Raw genomic sequence first — 23,054 nt, forward strand, 5'->3', positions numbered from 1 at the left:
TCAATTTATTGACCCATTCTTGCTGGTTACTTGGTTCTTTGGTTACCGGACCGTTTTCTGATTATATTGGGGTTGTTGTTTGGGTTCCCGACCCATTTTCTGCTTATTCCTGTGTAATATCCCTTTTCCCGAATCCCTCTTTGATTTTTTTTTTTTAAAAAAAAAGAAAAAAAAACTCAGAAAACTACCAGGAATACCCCAATTTTTACACAGGAGAACATTAGCATCAGAATCTTTGAACTTATCTGAGCCTTCCCCAACAACCCGGGAACTAAACTCCCAACAAATATTTTGCAACATCAGAGTTAGGTGGATTGCCAAACTTGACACTATCTATTTGTCTCCATAAATTGTAAAACACACGAGCCCAAAGCCAGTTTACAAAGAACACTATGAAAGCTTTTCCCTTTCCAGCCCATCAAGCCCTCTCTCACAACCTCATCCCAAGACAAAGGAAAGTAGAATAAGCACACTTGACCAAAACATCCCTCCATACCCTCTTGCTAAAACCACATTCAAAGAACAAGTGATCTCTACTCTCAATTCTGCTGTGGCAGAACAAACAATTCACATCACCATTCACACCCCATTTCAGCATTCTATCACAAGTGGAAAGGCTATCTCGGATTGAGAGGACTATGTTTGTGCCTTAAAAAATTGACAGATGGTATACAGATAGTACCTCGATAATTGCTAAAAACAAAAATGGTACCTCCGTTTAAATTTCATTCAAAAATTCATGCCAGCACCTCTAAAAATTGACATGTATTCATATATCTAATTAAAAAATTAATAAATAATGTTTTTAAAACTAAAATGATTAAAAAAATACCTAAAATATGTACTTTTAACAAATATAAAAGTTAACTGTAGGGGATCAAATTGTATTAAATTTGTTTTTCAAGAGCTAAAATAAAAAGACCTAAAATATGTACTTTAAAAAAATATATTTGAAGTGGAGGGGGCCAATGGCTTCCACCAACTACCTTCTAGGTCCATCCTGATTATGATAGTTGGTTTTTTTTTTCTTTTCTTTTCTTTTCTTTCTGATAACATCCTGATTATGACAGTTGACAACACCTTTAGAATACTTTTTTTATTTATTTAAAAAAGTGTATGTATTTTAACCAAATGATGTGACAATTTATAATTGATTAAATAATTAAATTAAAAATTTTAATTTATTAATTTAATTAATTAGTAGTTGACTTATAAATTATACACGTGTAATTATTTTATTAATTATAAATAATCACGTAAATTTGTAAAAAATATTATGCTAAAAGTGCAGTTTCATTTGAAACTAGATGAAATAACACGTTCATGAAAAGTTTTAAATGTTAAGTGTTCTCTTTATATTCTCTCCAAATAATTATTTATTTTAGAAAATATATAGTATTTTTCAAAATAAAATATAAGCAATGTAAAAGTAGAAAAAGACATTACTTTTTTAAAAATTAATTAATTATTTAACTAATTGCTACCTCTAAAAACTAAATCTAAAAAAAATAAAAGAATGAAAAAAATCTCTGACAAGCCACAGTATGTTGAGCAGATTTTTTTTTGTTTGTTTTCTTTGTGAACCATTGCTTTTGTTGTGTTACGAGAAGACGACGAGGTGGGAGCGGTGGACACATTTCGGCTCATGGACAACCTTTGCCTTTGCAAGAGAGAAAAATAAATTTAAGAATAATAGAAACAAAGAAAAAATTCCGAGAAAACAAACGAGAGAGAGAGAGAGAGAGAGTGACCCAGAGAAAAATGAGAGGAAGAGAGTGAGTGTGCGTGTGGGCGCGCGCCTAATAATAGTCTAATCAGAAGAAGAAAAAAAAGAGAATTTAGTTCATAAAAAGGGGTAGGGGGGTTGATTAGGAAGGAGCTGATAGCGCGTTTAGAGGATAACCCCAAGGTGCAAAAAATGAAAGAGACGTGTAGAAGGTACAAGGAGAAGAATCAAGCAACAGAAGAAGAAAGTACAGTGATGATAAAGATCCAGCTACTTGAGCTCCTCGTATGCCCACCTGAGTTTCTGGGAAAAACCCATCAAGCAGAGCCCTCAAAATGGGGGTGGGAGGCGGAGAGAGAGGCACAACAACCTTCTCGTCTTCAGCTGCAAGCAACAACAACATCATGAGGCCCAACACCACCAACACCAACACCAACGACAGAAGAGACAAAGCAATTGTTCAGTACAATGCTGACGCTGGGCTCATGGCTGAGTTTGAGCAGTCGGCGGTGTCTGGTAAGTCTTTTAACTACTCTAGATCAGTATTGCATGCTCCACAATCTGTGCCTGAAGAACAAATAATTGCATATCTGTCTCGAATCCAAAGGGGTGGTACGATTCAGCCCTTTGGTTGTATGCTGGCGATTGAGGAACCCACTTTTAGAATTATCGGTTATAGTGAGAATTGCGTGCGATTGTTGGGTTTAGACAGCCAATTTGAGTCAAAAGAATTAAAGGGTCTGATTGGGGTCGATGCTAGAACCTTGTTTAGCCCTTCTTCGGGGGCTTCGTTGACAAAAGCTGCCTCATCTAGAGAGATTTCACTGTTAAACCCCATTTGGGTCTACCCTAGGAGTATCCAGAAGCCATTTTATGCTATACTGCATAGAATTGATGTGGGAATTGTCATTGATTTGGAGCCTGCACAGTCGGGTGATCCCGCATTGTCCCTTGCGGGGGCAGTGCAGTCGCAGAAACTGGCTGTGCGGGCAATATCTAGGCTGCAGTCACTCCCGGGGGGAAATATTGGTGTGTTATGTGATACAGTTGTGGAGGATGTTCAAAAGCTCACTGGGTATGACAGGGTTATGGTCTATAAGTTCCATGATGATGATCATGGCGAAGTTGTATCTGAAATCAGAAGGTCAGATTTAGAACCGTACTTGGGTTTACATTATCCTGCTACGGATATCCCTCAAGCTGCTCGCTTCTTATTCAAGCAAAATCGAGTGCGGATGATTTGTGATTGCCATGCAAATCCCGTTAGGGTCATTCAAAGTAAAGAACTAAAGCAGCCTCTTTGTTTGGTCAATTCAACACTGCGGTCACCTCATGGCTGCCACATGCAATATATGGGTAATATGGGCTCCCTTGCCTCATTGGCGATGGCAATTATTATCAATGGTAATGACTCATCGAAGCTTTGGGGGTTGGTCGTGTGCCACCACACTTCCTCCCGCTATGTTCCTTTTCCCCTTCGCTATGCTTGTGAGTTCCTTATGCAGGCATTTGGAATTCAGCTATACATGGAGCTTCAATTGGCATCACAATTGGTGGAGAAGAAAATTCTCAGGACACAAACCTTACTATGTGACATGCTGCTCAGGGATGCCCCATTTGGTATTGTGACACAATCTCCTAGTATCATGGATCTAGTTAAGTGTGATGGGGCTGCATTGTATTATGGCGGGAAATGTTGGTCATTGGGTGTAACTCCAACTGAATCACAGGTGAAAGATATTGTGGAGTGGCTGCTCACTAATCATGGAGATTCCACAGGGCTGAGTACTGATAGTTTGGCCAATGCTGGTTACCTTGGTGCTGCTTTACTAGGTGATGAAGTTTGTGGCATGGCTACTGCAAGAATCACTTCCAAGGATTTCTTGTTCTGGTTCAGGTCTCACACTGCAAAGGAAGTAAAATGGGGAGGAGCTAAGCATCATCCAGAGGATAAAGATGACAACGGAAAAATGCACCCTAGATCGTCATTTATAGCTTTTCTTGAAGTAGCAAAAAGTAGAAGTATGCCTTGGGAGGTTTCAGAAATTAATGCTATTCATTCTCTGCAACTTATTATGAGAGACTCATTTCAGGATATGGAGGACAACAGTTCTAAGGCATTAAATAACATTGAGCAGAATGATACTGAGATGCAGGGGATGGATGAACTCAGTTCAGTGGCATGTGAAATGGTTAGATTGATTGAGTCAGCAACAGTTCCTATTTTTGGGGTTGATTCAGCTGGTCTCATCAATGGATGGAATGGAAAAGTTGCTGAATTGACAGGACTGCAAGCTAGTGACGCCATGGGGAAGCCCCTGGTCAATGAAATTGTTCATGAGGACTCACGTAAAACTGTTGAATATCTTATACGCAGAGCTTTGCGAGGTAAATCTTTTTTTTCATCATTGAACAATGACAGTCATTGAGCTTGATTTTTACTATCTGAATCAAATGTCATAGTCAACTACATTGCATTTGTAACTTTTTATAGTGCATACAGCTTGCTAATGATGTAACTTCTATGACATACTATCACTCATTGTGTAAAATATCCAATTCATTTAACTCAACTCCATAGAGTTTGTTCTAATTACATGTTGTGGTTGCATGAATCAATTTGACCATTCTATATTAGCTCTGGCATTTTGCCTTATATCAAATCCTGAGTTCACACTCATTCTTTACTTTCATTAGTGCTTTAAAGTGCCATGTTAGTTGAACCAAATGACTCTTATTGTTGTGAGAATTTGTCTTTGTTGCCATGCATAAATCATCATTACCTTTAATTTGTGTTCAATTAATTGAATGATCTGGGGCACACAAGAAACTTTTTTCTTTTTTTCTATGTATCGTGGAGCTTTACTTTAAATTTTATGACTGCAAAAATAAAAGTTCTTCAGGTCACCTGACACCTTTATTCTACCAAAATCTCCTTGTGTACTAAGGTTGCACCCCTCTACGCCTTATTTATGATATGACACTACTTATCAAAAAAAAAAAAAAGGTTATTCTACCAAAATATTCGTGAAGATATGAGGGGTGCCTTGCAGTTTGGAGTCTTGCATGTTTTTCTTTTTATATTGCCTCATAAGTCTCTAGCCTTCAGCTTATTTTTCTTCTTCAATTTTCACAACTTTTCTCTGATAGTATAATTTTTTGTCTCCTTCTATATCATCCAGGTGAGGAGGACAAAAACATAGAGTTAAGATTGAGGAACTTTGGGCTTGATCAGCAAAAGTCAATTGTTTACATTATGGCCAATACCTGCACAAGCAGGGATTACACAAACAATATTGTTGGGGTGTGCTTTGTGGGTCAAGATATTACATGTGAGAAAGAAGTTATGGATAAGTTTATCCGTTTGCAAGGGGATTATAAGGCTATCATACAAAGTCTGAATCCATTGATTCCACCCATATTTGCTTCTGATGAGAATGCCTGCTGCTCGGAATGGAATGCAGCCATGGAAAAACTAACTGGTTTTAGGAGAGAAGAAGTTATGGGTAAAATGCTTCCTGGGGAAATCTTTGGAGGATTCTGTCAGCTGAAAGGTCAAGATACACTAACTAAGTTCATGATTTTATTATATCGAGGAATTAGTGGTCAAGATACCGAGAAGTTCCCTTATGGGTTTTTTGATAAAAATGGAAAATTTGTAGAGGTATTCTTAACAGCAAACAAGAGGACTGATGCAGGTGGCAATGTAGTTGGCTGTTTCTGCTTCTTACAGATTGTTGTTCCTGACCTGCAGCTGGCCTTAGAAGGATGCAGGGAAGAGGATAGAGAAGAATTTTCAAAATTGAAGGAGTTGGCTTACATACGACAAGAGATGAAAAATCCTCTAAATGGTATTCGCTTTACCCACAGACTCCTCGAAAATACAACTGTTTCAGAACATCAGAAGCAATTTCTTGACATTAGTGATGCATGTGAAAGACAGATCATGACAATCATCGAGGATATGGATTTCAGAAGTATGGAGGAAGGGTAAGTCTTCTCATTTTAGGCCCATGACATGCATAATTTTACATCTTAAGTTCTAACGCAAATAAATTGTTCCTAATAATTGTTAAAGAAGAGATTGTGGCACCTTATGCATAATTTCATTGATTCTCAGGGCATCTACATGTCTGATAATTAAGGTCAGAGGAATACATACTTGAATTTAAGGAAATTGCGTACAGTTGAGTTTCATATATCAACCCCAAAATTAAAAAAATAAAATAAAATAAGAACCCTGGTTGAGAGGATCAGGGGAGTGAAATCAGTATTGTACTTCTTCAGACCCATTTGTTTTGGACCAGAATTCAAGCTCCCACGCCTTAAGAAATCTGACTACATATATAACATAAGAAAAGCTAACCAAATTTGTTCTTCCTTCATTTCCTATTACATTTATGGTTGAGATTTGTCTTTTCATTAACACTAGTTTCTTTCATGATGTAAATTGCTTCTCTTTTTCCTATTACTTAGTGTTGTTATCGTTAGAAATACATTCCTCCTTTTATTATAAAATAGTTGTTATCTCATCATTTTTTTCCTCAAACCATTATTACAGTAATCACACACCTAGAAACCACTCTCAATAGACACCCCACATTAGTCATTGTTTGCCATGATGATGAACCTCTGCAACAATTACTCCTAATAGTCCAATATCTTATCCTGGTTACGGCAGTAGCTCGCAGCTAAACATGGAAGAATTTCTCTTGGGAAATGTTTTGGATGCCATTGTTAGTCAAGTCATGATCTTGCTGAGAGAAAGGAGCTTACAGCTTTTTCATGAGGTTCCAGATGAAATGAGAACACTATCTCTATATGGCGATAAAATTAGGCTTCAACTGGTCCTGGCAGATTTCTTGCTTAATGTGGTGCATCATACACCTTCTCCTGATGGCTGGGTGCAGATCAAAATTTCACCTGGTTTGAAGCTTATACAGGATGGCAATGAATTTATTCGTTTACAATTCAGGTACCCCAACCACAACTAAGTTCATTTATGAATATTTTACTTGATGCTGTGTTTATTGCATTATAAACTACTTGTTGAGTTAATATATGACCTTTTAAGGAGTTGCAACTCTCATCCTATTATCCATTTAATCCAATTTCTCCATTTTAAAATACTTAAATGTATTTCTTAAATATATTTCATTGTAAGAACAGAAAGGGAGTGGAGACATCACTCGCATGTTTAGGCCTTACATTCAAGATATATCCAGCCAAAAGAATTTTGTATCTTGTCATTGTCAAAATAGAAGTCTTGCGACTCATGCACCCATTGCAGATGATTTTTTTTTTTTAATGGATAATAACCATCTCGCCTAGTTTATGATTCATATTGTCAGTTGGAAGCCTTTGGTTTGCCCATCCTTGCAGTTCATTGAGGTAGCATGGCCTCGATGTCTTTCAGTTTAATGTGCCCTGTGCAAAACTCCAAGCAATATCCCAGGATTGCAAAAACAGATTCAGATATTCATTTGAATCATATAGGCAAATCATAATGTTTTTGTTACATTTAAAAGTAAGAACACAACAGTAATGCAAGAAATCCAAGAAAGTCAAAAAGGGGTTTCTTGCCTCATAGCAAAGAAGCAAGAGTGTTGTGCAATAACTGAAGGAAACCTGTCATTAAGGGCCAAAATTACCAGACATCGTGTAAGAAAAACACCCTTTTTATAACTCTCCTTATCACCAGTTCCACCAAAATTACCCCTTTTCAATTTTGTTATCTTTTATTTACTAGAACTATTTCCATATAGGTAAGACCTCGTAAGTCCATATATACTCCAAAAGTTAGGCTGTTGCATTGAGAAATTAGGTTGTGTCTCCATTACCTTTGCCTTTCCCAATTATGATTGGCTTCAGACTGTAATTTCATTTTTATGATTTAGCTTGTCCCGTCTAATGTTATGAATCGCCGTTAACTGCCTTCACAGAAACACTAAGACTGCTTTTTAAGATATTGAGAAAATGTGCTCGAGTTTTTTCTTTTTCTTTTTTTTTTTCTTTTTTTTTTTTGTGGGTTTGGGTGTCGGAGGGAGTCAGGTCAGGGACATACATTGTCAACTTGTTTCTCATGCATCAATCTTCAGATATCTTTTAGTTCCAGTTAAAAACTTCAAAATGGGATTCTATAGTAAACAATATCGCATTTTTTCTTCTCCAAAGCTTCAAAGTGAATAATCCATCCTGCACATGATACTCAATTTAGCTCCAAGCAGGAAAGCAATAGAGAAAACTCCTAACATTACATTTTGTGCTTCCCTGGTATCTTTTACACCACTTTATGCAATGATAACCTTGTATTTGTGCTTTTTAATCTCATTGTTTCCTATGAGTCTTATCATAATCACTATGACAGAAATAAGATTCATGCAGACTAAAATTTCATTTTGCATGTGTATGTAGAATGAGTCACCCTGGCCAAGGCCTTCCTTCTGCTCTTATCCAAGACATGTTTGAGGGAGGAAACCAGTGGACAACACAGGAAGGCTTAGGTCTCAACCTCTCTCGGAAACTTCTCAACAGGATGAATGGTCAGGTTCATTATGTTAGAGAGCATAATAAATGTTATTTCCTCATTGATCTTGAACTTAAACAAGCAAAGAAAGCTAAAGAGGGTAACAGGCAGTTAAAAGCAGGATGACCCAACTTTCCTGAACCACTCTTAAAAGGAGTCAGGAAGATTATCTGCACTGGCACCTCAATTATGGCTATCTGTGTTGAGAAAATTCTCGTAAACCCTTCATGGTTTGTCAAAAATAACTCCTTCCCATGTACCAACTGTTTCTTCGTTATATGCTGGCAATGTGTAAAATTTTAGTGTTAATATGTGTAAATATATTCTCCTGTCTAAATAGATGTGTAGGAGGCAATGTGTCAGGTTAAATATTGGAGGAGTGTAGTATGAATGTCTGTTTAAGTTTACCTTTACAGTCTTTCTTTTGAAGAATCTAAGCTGTAATCTTCGCAAACTGTGGCAAGCTTTTTTAGCATCAATGCTTCTTTTTCTTGTCGTCTTCAGGCTATTCATTTTGAGCTGTTGCAATCGTTGTCAAAAGGATGGAGAATGGTACCTTTTAGATCATGATATCAACTGTCTCTGGGAAAGAGAGCAAAGAACAATATCAATAATCAAAAATTACACGATGATAAAATAAAGGAATTTGTTCCTGTGATTGTAAATTGGGAGACTAATTACTCGACAAGTATAGTTTGTTTTTTTTTTTTTTTTTTTCTAATTAAAAGGGTAAGTTAGGGAGACCAATTATGACAATCCTACCTAGGCGTGTAGGAGGCCATACGGGAGGGGTCTAAACGAAGAAAAGAAGTATAGATTAGTTTGAATGAAGTATTGTTACAATTTGTAAGATTGTAGATGCGAGTACACTGACAGAGAAAGATGGATCCAACTCTCGGTGCAATCCCTCCCCTCCCCCCAAAAGCAGCACCCACTGTAATTTGACTAAGCCTCTAAGCTAATGGTTGTTTAACTATCTCGTAAGCAAAATAATTAATAAAATTTAGGAGAAATTATATTCTCCCTCAAATTATTATATCCAATTTACTGTGTTTCCCATTAGAACATTATTCTAAATTCTTCTAAAAGAGTAGGCGACCTTTTTAGACACTGACAGACTACTGTACCCGTTTCTGGCTTTTTTTTTTTTTTTTTTTATCTGAATGGGTATTATTGTCATTTTAGGTCACAATTGTCAGATTTAGCAAAAAATTCCTAGAGTATAAAGGCTTTTTAAATTAGTAAATTTTAAAATTTAGAAAGGATACTGCAAGTCGAGTAATAGTTTGAGCGACAAGAGAAGCATAGTCACCCTTCAAATTAACAAATTACATAAAAATTACACTCTTGATGTAATTGTTTTGGGAACCAACATAGGCATGGAAAGCAGTAGCTATGCCGAAGAACAGTGTGCTTCATACAGCATAAACAAAAATCATGATTCATATAGGATGAGATGTAGGGTTTCTTCTTCAACACATTTCCTTAAACAGTTGAGTCAGTACTGTGGCTCTACCCAGGCAATACTTCTGTTTATTTGAACGTTGTAGAAAAAAAAAAAAAAAAAAAAAGCAAGCATGCATTATAGCAGCAACAGTCTGTACAATGTCATGTTAAACATACATTGCGAATTTCCATTTCAGGAATACCCAATACATAAGACTGAAACTCCAAAAAAAAAAAAAATTCTGTTCTTCTCCCCACTATACAATTTTGTGGCCCATGTTAAATCGCCAACCCTCAAAAAACTGTTACTTTTACCCATATAAACACCATATATGCAGCAGATTAATAAGTTATCCAACCCCAAATGACAAGCAAAAACGAGGCAAAATCAGGCACATTTACCATAATTCAGTTCACTGGTACTTCACCTTTGCTCCTTCCTCATATATCAAGCTATTGCACATCACCAAAGTGCTTCTACAGCTTCTTCCAATGCTTTCTAGCAAAATTAGGGAAGTACTACAGTACAAAATTTCCATGCCTCTTTTAGTTCTCTCTTTTTCGTCTACGGGATTCACTCCTTCCTAAAAATTGATACACTTGATTATATACGCAAAAGTTAGAATTCGCAGCCACGATCAGTTTGGGCTGAGCACGATCTGCATCGGATACTCTTAAAAATTCTCTGGCCTCTCACCAGAGCCATCCTTTGTTGGGCTTCCTGAATACTCAACCGAGTGCAGATCGTTTGGCTTGAGGACCTGGATGTTCAGACTGTTGGAGGGAAGATGTTCCAGAATGATCTACATAGAAACAAATATATGAAGAAATGATCAGCAAAAGCCATGATCTACCTTGACCAATTAGAGCACACTGCCAGTGCTGATTGAAATTGATTTACAGATAATTATCAATTAGTCATATCACTTTAGTAGACTTGAGAGAAAAATATATCAAGGAAATTCCAGCAAACTACAAATTTTAGAAACTTCAAGAGTTCCATGAGTCAAAACTGATATCACTATAATTAAGCACAATCCAATTGCCTTTTATGCAGTTATTAGTTTTATTACCTGATCACCAGCCTCTGAACCCTCTGAGTGAAAGAGGATCGGGCGGCAGCGCTTATCTTCATTCATCAAGCTTGAATTCTGGAAATGTGTGACAAGGGCTGCCTTTCCCTGGATTCGAGCATATGCCAAGGAAGCAACCTTCTCACTATTAAACTTCTCCCACTTCTTCCCATTAAATGCCTGCACAAAATTAGAAACATTAAAGAGATCTACAATTTGTTTTTCAGTACTTCACTCACTGGGAAGCCCTTTTTAGTTACTAGCAAGCAAGGACTACATCAGTTGCTACACCAAAACAAAGATTTAGAGGTAAAAGAAATAGGAGGGGACCATGATAAAGAGAGAACCCAAGGAACTGATCCCAAAAGACCTTAAAAAAAGAGCATAAAAATAAAACCTCATAGAATGGAATAATGTGAGAAGGAGACAACATATTGATAAATGCATAGCCCACATTGCATTTATTCTGCACCAACAAAAAGTAATGCCAATCAGTTCCAATTGAAGAAGAATTGATGACTATACTGCAGAATATAAACTAGAAAGTATTGTTAAAACTTCTTAAGAACACCAAATATAATTACCTTGAAATCAATCGGCAGATAGAGGAAATCGTAAGTACCCCTGTGGTTTTCATCAATAGCAGCTAGCAACATTTTCGAGGTGTATCTGTAGGACAATAACAATACAAAAGTCATTATAACTAGGCATCCAACAATGTAAATATCAATTACGGATAACAGATCATAGAGGTAAAGTCTTACTTATTTGGGATATTTTTTATCATTAAAGTTGTTCGAGTATCTTCCCCACTTTTAATCTTATCCAAGTCAAGCTGAAACTGTTTCTTGCTATCAACTTGGTTCTCGACCCTTCTGTTCCGCCCACGCTCAGTCAAACCCTCCATACTGGTCGGTGACAGTCCTGGGTATGGACCATTACCTAAAAACACAGGGCTAAGCCTGGGCGAGGACCGCATCCTGAAATTTGATGAACCATTTTCAGATATACTCCCTGGTATACTAATGCCAGGGTTAATTGCAGCACGAGCGCCCATATTTGCCATAAAATTTCCATCATTAGCGCCCAAACCCATGCCTCCATAAGCAACAGGACTCATAAATGAAGTTTCTGGTGACTCCGCAAAGAAACCAAAGTGCCTCTCAAGAGGAACACCGGATGGAGCAGATCCAACATGATGATGATTATGTGGATGGGATGAGCCAAGCAAAGAGCCAGGCCGGCCAGAGTAGGGAAAGGCATGACCCTTGCCATTAGATGTATATGGATGTCCCACAGTTGGTCTTGGCCAAGCTGAAGAATTGGTGTGCTCTGAGTATGGATTTGGACTTCCCCAGAGAAACTGCTGCCCAGATAATGTTTCCATGCCAGATCCATTTGAAGTTGAAGGGCCAAAAGAGGACATTGCTTGATTGTACTGGCCCAACTTGGGTTCTGGAAATGAATGCGACTGTTGCAAGGCAGCTTCATACGCTGAACTTGTACTGGTAAACATGTGGTCCACATGGCTACCCCTTCCTAGGTCCTTGCCAATAGGAGCAATCTTAACAGTGTTTGATAGTTGAGGATGCAGAATTGAAGCCAATCCAGGCAAATGGTTGCCAGTTGTTGGGCTCATGGTACTATAACCAGGGGATTTACTAATAGTTTGCATAGAATTATGTTCAATAGAGCCATTAAACTGTGCCCAGTTACCTGTCATGAACATTGCTTTGACCTCAGTTGTCAGGGAAATAACAATTAAAAAAGAAACAGGATCGAAAAATCACTAACTCAAACTGTATATGCGCAAGACTACTCTGATCTCAAAAGAGCATCACAAAGGACCTACCAGGGGGAGAGTTGGCAATTGGTGAACCCACTTGATGCCGAAAACTCCGAGACTCATCTTGTTCAAGCTCTTGATTCAGTTGTAACATCAAGCTAAAAGTACAACAAATGGTAACATCAATCATCTGCATATTTCACTAATAATAAAGCAAGAAAAATAAAGGGAAAAGATTCTTCAAAAATAAAACATTAGCAATCAGGATGATGTGAGTTTAATAATCCAAAGTACCAGATATAAAAAAATGCCAAGTATCAAGGAAACACCAAGAGTTAACACAAAAAGAGACTACCGCACTCCCATGACAACAATAGTTCTCATTTCCATCAGTTTCCACTTCCTAACTGCTTACATGTCCCTTTTTAGAGGGATGTTCAATGCATCCAAAAAATAAATTCTCACTATGAGCAAAGACAAGAAACAAAAACCCGAATATTGTAAGTTATTCTGTCCAAGCAGAGCCGCTGCAACTTAAATATAGGGTTTGATGGGCGACCTAAACTACCAGAGTTTGATTCCCCAAAAAGAGCCATTATTTTTTGCACGCAATTAGTGCTAGACAATTGTTACAGAAAACGAAGCAAGGAACTGCTTTCTAGAAAGTAAAGAAAAAATACTATTATATGAGAATCACTACTTTCGAAAGGTTATAACATTCAAAATGTGAAAATCAAGCATATTAGAAAACGCACTTTCGACGAGCTCCACCAGGACGGCTAGGTTCAAGCTTTATGCGTTTACCAGCTATGTCACTCCTATTTAATGACTTAAGTGCTGCTTCTGCGGCTCTAACATCGTAAAATTCAATAAACTTATGATGCCTCTTGTGTGGTGTTTCCCTTATCTGCTTTGTACATTAAGTACCAAATTGCACAGTGGTTAACCATAAATGCAAAAGAAATGCCTGAATGAAAATGAGGAAAGCAACAATCTGAAAATGTAAACCTATCACCTCTTTGACCTCGCCATAAGCCCCAAATATTTGACGGAGATCTTCATTTGAAACTGATGGATCCAAATTAAAAACTACCAAAGTTCCTTGATTAATATCCTTGTCTGATGGATTATCCTGGTGTGATGCAACAAAAAAGAAAACAACAAATGATATGATAATCAAAAACATATCAACAAATAAGTAGGAATTGGAAATGTCTCAAAACCTTTGGAATTGAGAAGTGAATGTCAAGTTTCCTCCGTCGCAGTGGCTTGTTTTGTAATGCACGCATGGCAGTTCGAGCAGCACGGATATCATAATAAGATATCATCACAAAACCCCTATGTTTACATGCAGTATACAGTGTTCTGATATCGCCATATTGCTACAAAACAATAAGAAGAATGAAATAAAAATAACTTTATTTACCACCATAATTTATACAGCAAAGGCACAGAAGTATTAGCACTCAGCTAAAGAAGAATAAAATTACCCTGAATTGAAACTCAGACCTAACTAACCAGTTCTTCACCCAACATTAGAATTCAAAAATCGAGTGTCAAGGCCCAACAATTTAGGAAACCGCTTATAAATTTAAATGCTAGCAAGTAATGAAGGAAAACATACTTTGATCCACCAATGTTACATTTCTTTCGGCAGAAATAACAACCGAAGTTGAAAAATCATAGTTTGAGTCAGATCAATCAAAGTTTAATAATTGAGCTTTTTTTCCCCTATGTTTCACATGAAATGCATCTGCTAACAACAGCAAATATGCCATGTCGAACAAGGTAAATACAGCCAATACTTTGCAAAAGCATGCATGCATGGTTATATAATGGGTAGATAAGCACCCATAAACCCCATATAAAGGGAAGTTAACAATGAAGTTGACGGGGATGTGTGATAGAGCAGGAAAACTAACAAATAATGACTTATGCGCCCCATTTTATGCTACTAAAACTGTTCACATAACCATGTCAATGCAAGATGCAAGGGTATGTGCAATTCTTTTTTTTTTTTTATGACAAGGAACCTCAACAAGGTAGGGCCCTTCAACCCACCCTTACAAAGTAAACCGTTGACCCATGTACCACACTCGGAAGTTTCCCTACATGAATCAAGGCAAATCGCTGGTTTTTACATCAGGGGGTGTGGCCCAAGGGGGAGTTTGCACCTAGTAGGTCTCGAACTTAGGATCTAAGGGGTGATACTCCCTAAGACCACAAGCCTCAACCACTAGGCCAACCCCTTGGGGTTAAGGAAGTGCAATTCTAATAGTTAATCAATTTCTGCACCCAACACCCTACCCAAGTCCTTGTAACATGGCCCCCAAGGATAAGTCCTAAAAGCATTTAAAACTTATTCACAAAAATATATTCTATATGCCAGAGACCGACATTTATTTCATATTATACAACAAAATAAGGCACTACATTCCTTAGTATTTCAAAATCAGGATGTGCATCTTGCACTGGGACAAAATTGCTGCAAAACCATGTAAAACAGAAATATAGGCAGAGTGAATGAACAATTACATCACTAGGAATGAAGAGAACATGAAAAAGGCTAAAACATTAAATCTATTAAATGATTAGCAGCTCATTGAAAATAGTTTTCAAACCTTAAGAACTATAGACACCACAAGAAATCCAACAAAAAGGCTTCAAGCAATGAAATCATGGAAAATTGACCCACTAATGAAATCAACAAAGTTTCAGGCAAGATCAAGTTCTTTTTTGGATGAGCATGTGAAACATCAAATTTTATTCGTTAAGCATAACCAACTATGAATTTGCAGTTCTAAATCAGAGGAAGAAACTATCTCAAATCATGATAAAACAAAAACAGATACTACGAATTATACAAAGAGGAGATCTCCCTAACTTAAATTACCTCAAAGAGTGCCCTTAGTTCTGAATCCTCGACATTACTATTAATATTCCGAACAAATAATGTTCTGGAAGGATGTTCACCATATGGGTGTTCTCCAGCAACAGTTCCCACGCCATTTGGAATAGCATAGTGAGGTATCCCGTTCCCAATAACCCCATCAGATAAATTGATCTTTGACATTCCCATGCTCAAGCTCTCCTGTGGATCAGTTTCCAACTCCATACCTCCTCCACTACCAAAGAAATCATACTCTCCCAAATCCTCCAATGAACCAGGCAACCCACTTAGGTCAAAATCATCCATTATGCCAGCTAAAAGCTCATCCTCATCATCAGGGAGCAAGCTTCCAATTGCATGAGTTTCAAGGTCTTCAAGTGAATCATTACCCTCCACATCTTGGTCGATTTTCTTTAAGCCAGATGGGGCATAATCCACAGGCTGACAACCATGTTCTGTTTCATTCAAGTTCACTGCATGTTGGAAAAATAAAGTAAGAATTCACATAATGAAACCGCATATAAAATCTGTAAGCAATCACCAACACCTACATTTTTCATGAGGAAGAACAGGCAATGAACTTGAGAAAAGGGTAGCATCACTTGAGGCATAGTAAGCATCAGATCCAGATAAAGTCCCCCATGCACCACTTCCTGCCTCCTTGGGAATATTTATTGGCGGAATCTTTGTAGGACCTATCACAAATAGTTCACAAGACTTGTCAATCAGAAATTGTACTTGATCTACCATCCGCATAACATTACGGGCAATTTTAGAAAGTTACCTGAAGGGAAATGGTTTGAAAACTGATTCATTGCATCACCTTTCTGCTTAAAACACAATGAGCAAAGTTAAACTTCTGCAATAACTAAATAAATAAATGATACTCAGAACTTAAAAACTAATAATTAAACTATTACTGAGACTAGCTAGGAAGACAAGATCACAGATCCTCTGGGAAATGCAAAGCGAAGTTAGTACAAGCAGCCACCACACATGATGAACTCTTGGTGTACTCAACCACCATGATTAATAGCAGCACACTAGAGGAACCAGAAAACTTGGCAAGTATGAAAACTATGGAAATTTTAAGGTACGACTGAGTAGAAAGAATAAATTAATAAATCCTTATAACTTCAGGGATCATACAAAAATCCAAAATACAAAACAAAAATTAAAAATAATAAAACTACCACAACGGCCACATATTCACTCATAAATTAATATACTCCAGCATGCAAAACTCCAGGGGTTTTTTTTTCAACTGAATACTTAAATTATTTTAAGCTGTTATTCGTGCTACTATCCCAATAAAAAGGGTCAGTGCAGAGTCACAACCCTAATAACAAAAATCCCAGAACTACAAGTGCAAGAAAACCAATCTAGCAATACAGCAATTCCAAGAAAAACACAATAGTTCTCTATCTTATTAAATCCCAAACACGAAAAAGGAATGCCACTTTGATATAAAATATAATTACATTCAAGCATAACTTTCAAACTTCTCTACAAAGCCCAACAATGTGAATTACTTAAGTTTGTGTGAGGATGAAGCGCCTCAAACTAGTTTCAGGATTCCAGCTCGGAAACACTCAAAATTCTTGTTTCTGCTATGGAATTACCTTCACTAATCAGGGTGTGTAACAAAAACGTAAAACTCCAACTCTTATTTAAAGCAACCAAGAAGTAGAATTGGCACCAAGAACCCACCAAATTCAATTCCTCACAACATTTCCATACAACCGAATGGCACATAAGCACGCTATTCCAAATATCGACAATGCATCAAATTGAAGCTTTACATCTATAGAAGTTTCCAGTTCAGGATTTGAGAGTGTAATTTTATAGTCATTTTCAAGTGGCTATGTATGAAATCTAAAAAGACTCTAAAAGTAACGGAAGATTACAGCCATGAGTAGCCCAGATATAATCTGCCAACACTAACACATGGATAGCAAATACTTCAACCACCAAAAAAAAAAAATACAAACACAATAAAAAAACTACCATAAAAATTAAAACAAATATACTTATCAAAAAAATAAATAAAACATAAAACAAATATGTCTTGAGTGTGTGTATGTATGTGTAACAACCACACGCACACACCAACGAGAGATGTCGTAAGGTAACCACCAAAGTTCACAGTTTCACAAACTGTTATAGAATAGTAAGTGATCAAAACTACCAAACAGACCCAACAACAATAAAAAAAAACCCCAACTTTCCATTCGACCCAAAAGGTAAAGCAAAATCCAAAACAAATAAAAAAAAAAAAGCAAAATCTACCGTCCCAACAGTACTTCCGAAACCCAAAAAAAAAAAACAAAAACTTCGAATTTAAAAAAAGAAACCCACTTTCCAAACCAATTCGATCAAACCCACGAAACAAATTCACAGCAACAAGATTTAGCATTAACCCAAAAGAGAGAGAGGGAGAGAGATACAAGAGTAATTACCACAAAGAGGTACCGACCCAGCCAACCCTAGACCCTGGCAGAGGAAATAGATTGTCACAAAGAAAGAAAGAAAGAAAGAAAGAAAAATAACTCTTCAGGATCAGAGAGAGGAATGCAAGTCTTTGTTAGTACTTGCGCTTGTTTCTCTCTCTAGCCCAATGGGATTTTTTGTGAGAGAAAGAGAGCCTGACGATGATTGGACGAGAGGAGTGAAAAGAAGCAGAGAATGATTGAGAGAGAGAGAGAGAGAGAGACAGAGAGAGAGAGTTGGGTTTCTGGGAAGGGTGGGTGATTCAACTCTATTTAAATTGATTTTGGTGTCCAAAAAATAAAAAGATTTGATTATTAAATAAATAATAATAATAAGAAGAAAATTGGATTTGGATAAATGCTTATCTGGACAGTGACCCTGATTCTGACCTTAATTGCAGCAGTATTGACTTAATGGCATCTGGTGAATATGCCACTGTTCAGGGATGATGGTAATTTTGACCAAAAAAGAGGGACATTAATGGGTTTTGGTACGAGATAAAGGAGGATAATATTTGGCCACGTCAGCTAAAACTTGGGTTTTGAATATTTAAAAAGATGCAATTACCCTTTATGATTGCACCTTGGATTACTTGGAAAAAAGAAAAATTGATTTTTTAAGGGTGAAAGATTACAATTATAACATGCTAATTATAGCCACTTTGAAGAACATTGCAGGACAAGACAGGCACATAGGACAAATTCTCCATTTGCAACCAATTCCCCACATAGAACCATTATAGAACACCTGAGGTCTTGTGCTTTCTTCATTTCTTATTTACTCAACAACCTAAAATATATATATATAACCAATTCCCCACATAGAACCATTATAGAACACCTAAAATATATATATATATATATATATATATATATATATATATTTGACTATAAGCTTGATAACATGTTGAGAATGTGCCTACTTTGTATTGGGGTCAAATTGATTGAGCTTATGAAGGCCGACTTAAAGGAATAGAGCGGAGAATAGATGATAGGATTCGACCTGAAAGGAAAACCAATATGGTTCGACTAGCCACATTAGCATAATGCCGGGTTAAATAAAGACGGTAATTCTTGATTAAAAGAATGTCGCAATTGTAGTATTGAGATAATTACGTCGCGATTTCAATCCAACTTAAATTCAATTAACTCAAAATCCAGTTGAAGCCAAGACTCATTAGTGAACACTTTTATATAAGGAAATGTCATATCATCATACATAAATACTCATTTGCTTAATTTGGATGAAAAAAAAAATGTAGCTCTTGTTTTGAGCATTATAGAATTAATTTTGTTGACTTAAACGCATCATAGAGTTATCCTACTAGCAACCTCCATCAAGTCTCCGACCATTTTCACTTGTCTTGTAGCTATTTTTTAATTAAATTTGACTATGCGATCAACATTGCGTAAACTCTCCATATATCGTTCTCGAATCTTTATCTTTCTCTTCTCTCGCATTCGATTCTTCAAACCCTTTTTTCTTCAAATTATAGCTAACCACATATACACATATATAAAGTAGAATAAATAGGCAATGATGTGATGAATGCTAGAATTCATGTTGGCTTATCAGCAACAAAATGGTACAAGGTATAAAACTTTTATTTTAATTTTAAATTTTAAATTTTTAAATTTTTTCCTATTTTTTGTTGGGAGAGAGGAGGAAATGGGTGGTGGTTGTTGGCCCGGCATAAAGTAACATGAGTTAAAATAATTACTTAAAAAATAAATGGAAGCTTTTAATTTATACTAGGAATATTCCATGTGTCATCAATTGGTTTATTCAATGGACCTTCCTCTTTCTCTGCTTTCACACTTGATCTTTAAGTATTTCACGGAACCCTAGTCAACTTGTGCTCTTCAAATTCCCTTAAATAAAATAAAAAACAATTACTAGTTTTTGTACTAGAGTCATTAAATTGCTTTATTAATTGTTAGGATGACCAATAAATAATAGATTTGGATTCTCTTGATTTTTTTTTTTTTGACATGTCAACAGGGAGAGAGGGGAGAGGAGATTCGAACTAGTGGCATCCGCTTCATTAGATGTGGTTCACAGCCGATTAAGTTACCTCTTGAAAACCCCTCAGATTTTTTAAAATATGAGATTCTTACCTTTTAAAATTTGAGTCATCTATTTCATCTAACGTTCTACACATATGCAAAAGTTTGTGTTATCGAAATAAGTGAATTTGACATATTGAAAACAAAAATTAATTACCTCAATAACACACAAACATCTGCATTTGTTTAGACAGTCAGATGAAACTGAGAGCTCAAATTTTAAAATATGAGAATCTTATATTTTAAAAAATCTTAGGGAATCTCAATCCATAAATAATAGTCTTGTTATAGGCATTAACTTTTATTATAAATTGGCGTGACCATCTATAATTAATTAAATGATTAAAAAAATACGACTTATTAATTTAATTAATTAGTAATACACTTGTTAATTATTTTACTAATTGTGGAGTTTAACCTTAATTTGTGAAGTTATTGTACTAAAAGTTGTATTTTAAGTATTAATTAATTTTGTTGTCATAAAATTCAATTTATTACCAAGGAATGGTAATTTTACAAGTGGTCTCTTAGTGATGTGACTTAATTCCTAAATAAATAAATAAATAATGGAATGTTTATGAGGTTTTGATAAACAAAAAAAAAAATGGAAACCCCACGTTTATTATTCTTAAGAAATCATTCCTTAAAAGGAATGAAATGGAAAAGTAAACTTAAATTTTTCTCGTGGTGTCTCTGGCTTCTTTGGCTCAAGCTTAAAGCATAGAGGTTTTCTCATTGTATACTTGGAAGCTCGATTACCCTTTTGCCTTTGGGATATATTATTGGGGATATAGCTGGAATTTGGACGTAAGTCTAATACCCGTCTATATTTACGTCAATTTATAAAAAAAATTGTAATATCTTTATATAACCCGTGAGAGCAATGTTATAAATCACATTATTATCACACCCTACCATTTTATTGGACTGGTGTAACAATGTCTATCAGTTATTGATTATTATTATTTTTAGTAATGGGTGATTTAAGATCCGATAAACAATGCCAAGTCAACCTAATGAGATGTACGTGGTAAACGTGGTAACAATTAAGAGGTCGGGGCTCAGGAAATTGGTTTGTTTTATAGCCTCAGCCTCCTCTAATCTGTATTAGAACCAAATAAACGTTATCAAAATTGCCAAAGAAAATGCATTTCATGCTCCGTAACCCCATCTATGCATTTTTTGAAACTATTTAGTCCAATGACTAGCCATTGTTGACATATAATTATCCCCCAAAAAATAAAAATAAAAAAAAACTTTTCTGTAATATGGAGTAGATTATTAGGGAAAAAAGTAAAGAACAAACACTCGGACCAACATAAAACATGTTAGAATATACAGAAAATATATAATATTTTTCGTATATTTTATAATTAGGTTAATATTCAAATATTTTTTATTTATGGGCTGATTGTAATTAAATATTGAGATGATTTGATTACTATACTTGTATTTATGCACTATATATTGTAGACAAATTAAGTTAATGAGCACAATATAACCCATAAGGTATTCCGAGTGATGGACGTAAATTCTTGTGTTATTTTCTCTATATTGCTTCCACTTATTTTCACTTCATAATTTTTTCAAGAAAACATAATATATAACAAATTAAAGATCGGTGAGATAAAAATTTATCTTTTAACATTTACTTTATGATAAATTTAACTATTAAAAATCTTAGGGAAAATTGCACTTTACCCCCCTCTACCCCAAAAAAAAGTTTGGGGTGATTTTCAATTCGACCTCTAATGTTTCAATTTTTGCAATGCACCCTCCTAAACTTTTAAATTTTTGCAATTTGACCAATTTTATCCTAAAATTCTCATATTACCCTAATATTTTATTTTTTATATATAAAAAAAAATGGTGGTGCAAAAATGGCCAGGTGGCCAAAGGGGTGTCTACGGCCAACCCGAATTGTTTTTTTAATTTTTTTTTTTATAAAAAATAAAAAATTAGGAGCAATATAAAAATTTTGGAATAAAATTAGTTAAATTGTAAAAATTTAAAAGTTTAAGAGATACATTACAAAAATTAAAATATTAAAAATCTAAAAATCATCTCAAACTTGAGAGTTAAGTTTACTCTTTCCAAAATCTTAATTATACTCAAGAAAGAGAGAGAGGGAGATAAAGGTGCATGTGTCGTAAAATAAGAAAACTTCAAAAGAGAAAGAGAAAGAGAAAGAAAAAGAAAAAGAAAAAAGAATTTATTTAGAATAATATTTTTATCAAAGTATACGTGGTGGGTCTTTTTCAAAATTCAAACAGGTGTATTGTCTTTGAGTGGATCCGAGGGTTGAGGTCACTCGTGGCTATTGCTTTCATCATCACTCGGTCCACTCACGTACTTGGGAAGTTGGAACTTGGAAGGATGCTTTTGTTCTCACACCATTATTCTCTTTCCTTTCTGACTCCAGTATCTAAGCTAGCTCCTTTACTGCTCACAAATATCTACTCAATCTGGATCCCCTGCCCATTCCCAACAATCCCACACGTGTCCTACGTTGGAATTTTATCTCGCAATTCCTAAATCCGATACAACACGTAATTTTATGGTTATAATTTATGTTAAACGAGTTTCTTTAGGTTCCAACTATGATACTTTTCCGTTTAAATGAATATGTGAGTATTCTGTCATTTATATCACAGTGATAGAATTGTCAAAAAAAAAAAAATATATGTGAAATGACAATTTTACCCTTGCTATACAAATGATTGGATACTCTCCGGTTCTTTTTGAATTGAAAATATAATTTTGCTTTAGGTTCACCATAAACTATAAACTATATGATAAATGGTTTTGAACCAGATATTGCATTTTGAGTTTTTTTTTTTTTTTTAATTTTTTTTTTTATCTGAGGATACGCTCCATGAAGTGAAAGTTATTGGTTCAAATTTTCTTTCCCTTGTGCGGACATGTGTAGGATAGCTAGGTATCAAACATCCCACTTGGTAATTAGTGATTATTGTATTTGAATTTTCTCTCAAATTTCAACAAATCTAAAATTATAATGTCTTAAAAAGATTAGGACTGAGTTTTATTTAA

The 23,054-nt window shown here is 35.6% G+C and overlaps 2 protein-coding genes across 2 annotated transcripts; one reads left to right on the forward strand and one right to left on the reverse strand.

The window, feature by feature from the left end:
• Positions 1 to 1,718: 1,718 nt before the first annotated feature.
• On the forward strand, positions 1,719 to 8,731 carry LOC132170210 (phytochrome E). Its single transcript, XM_059581099.1, has 4 exons — positions 1,719 to 4,114; positions 4,909 to 5,716; positions 6,408 to 6,701; positions 8,141 to 8,731. Exons 1-4 carry the CDS (start codon positions 2,062 to 2,064, stop codon positions 8,376 to 8,378), a joined length of 3,393 nt encoding a protein of 1,130 aa, XP_059437082.1. The 5' UTR covers positions 1,719 to 2,061; the 3' UTR covers positions 8,379 to 8,731.
• A 1,082-nt stretch (positions 8,732 to 9,813) lies between these two features.
• Positions 9,814 to 18,167, reverse strand: LOC132170207 (protein MEI2-like 5). The gene is made up of 13 exons (XM_059581094.1): positions 17,907 to 18,167; positions 16,232 to 16,274; positions 15,999 to 16,142; positions 15,451 to 15,920; positions 13,781 to 13,939; positions 13,573 to 13,689; positions 13,313 to 13,464; positions 12,624 to 12,715; positions 11,536 to 12,487; positions 11,356 to 11,440; positions 11,169 to 11,237; positions 10,772 to 10,951; positions 9,814 to 10,501 (listed from the first exon to the last, which is right to left on the reverse strand). Exons 2-13 carry the CDS (start codon positions 16,260 to 16,262, stop codon positions 10,373 to 10,375), a joined length of 2,580 nt encoding a protein of 859 aa, XP_059437077.1. The 5' UTR covers positions 16,263 to 16,274; positions 17,907 to 18,167; the 3' UTR covers positions 9,814 to 10,372.
• Between the last annotated feature and the right edge of the window lie 4,887 nt (positions 18,168 to 23,054).

This window comes from Corylus avellana, chromosome ca2, assembly GCF_901000735.1.
Source record: "Corylus avellana chromosome ca2, CavTom2PMs-1.0".
In the NCBI taxonomy this organism is placed as follows: Eukaryota; Viridiplantae; Streptophyta; class Magnoliopsida; order Fagales; family Betulaceae; genus Corylus; species Corylus avellana.

What these genes read in the sequence shown, in the direction of transcription:
- LOC132170210 (XM_059581099.1), top strand. Translation starts at nt 2,062, where the DNA reads ATGGGGGTGGGAGGCGGAGAGAGAGGCACAACAACCTTCTCGTCTTCA. An exon ending in TTCAGAAGTATGGAGGAAGG is followed by an intron (nt 5,717 to 6,407) that starts GTAAGTCTTCTC and finishes TGGTTACGGCAG; the next exon opens with TAGCTCGCAGCTAAACATGG. An exon ending in TTTATTCGTTTACAATTCAG is followed by an intron (nt 6,702 to 8,140) that starts GTACCCCAACCA and finishes ATGTGTATGTAG; the next exon opens with AATGAGTCACCCTGGCCAAG.
- LOC132170207 (XM_059581094.1), bottom strand. Translation starts at nt 16,262, where the DNA reads ATGAATCAGTTTTCAAACCATTTCCCTTCAG. An exon ending in TTCACTTCTCAATTCCAAAG is followed by an intron (nt 13,690 to 13,780) that starts GTTTTGAGACAT and finishes GCATCACACCAG; the next exon opens with GATAATCCATCAGACAAGGA. An exon ending in ATAAAAAATATCCCAAATAA is followed by an intron (nt 11,441 to 11,535) that starts GTAAGACTTTAC and finishes ATTGTCCTACAG; the next exon opens with ATACACCTCGAAAATGTTGC.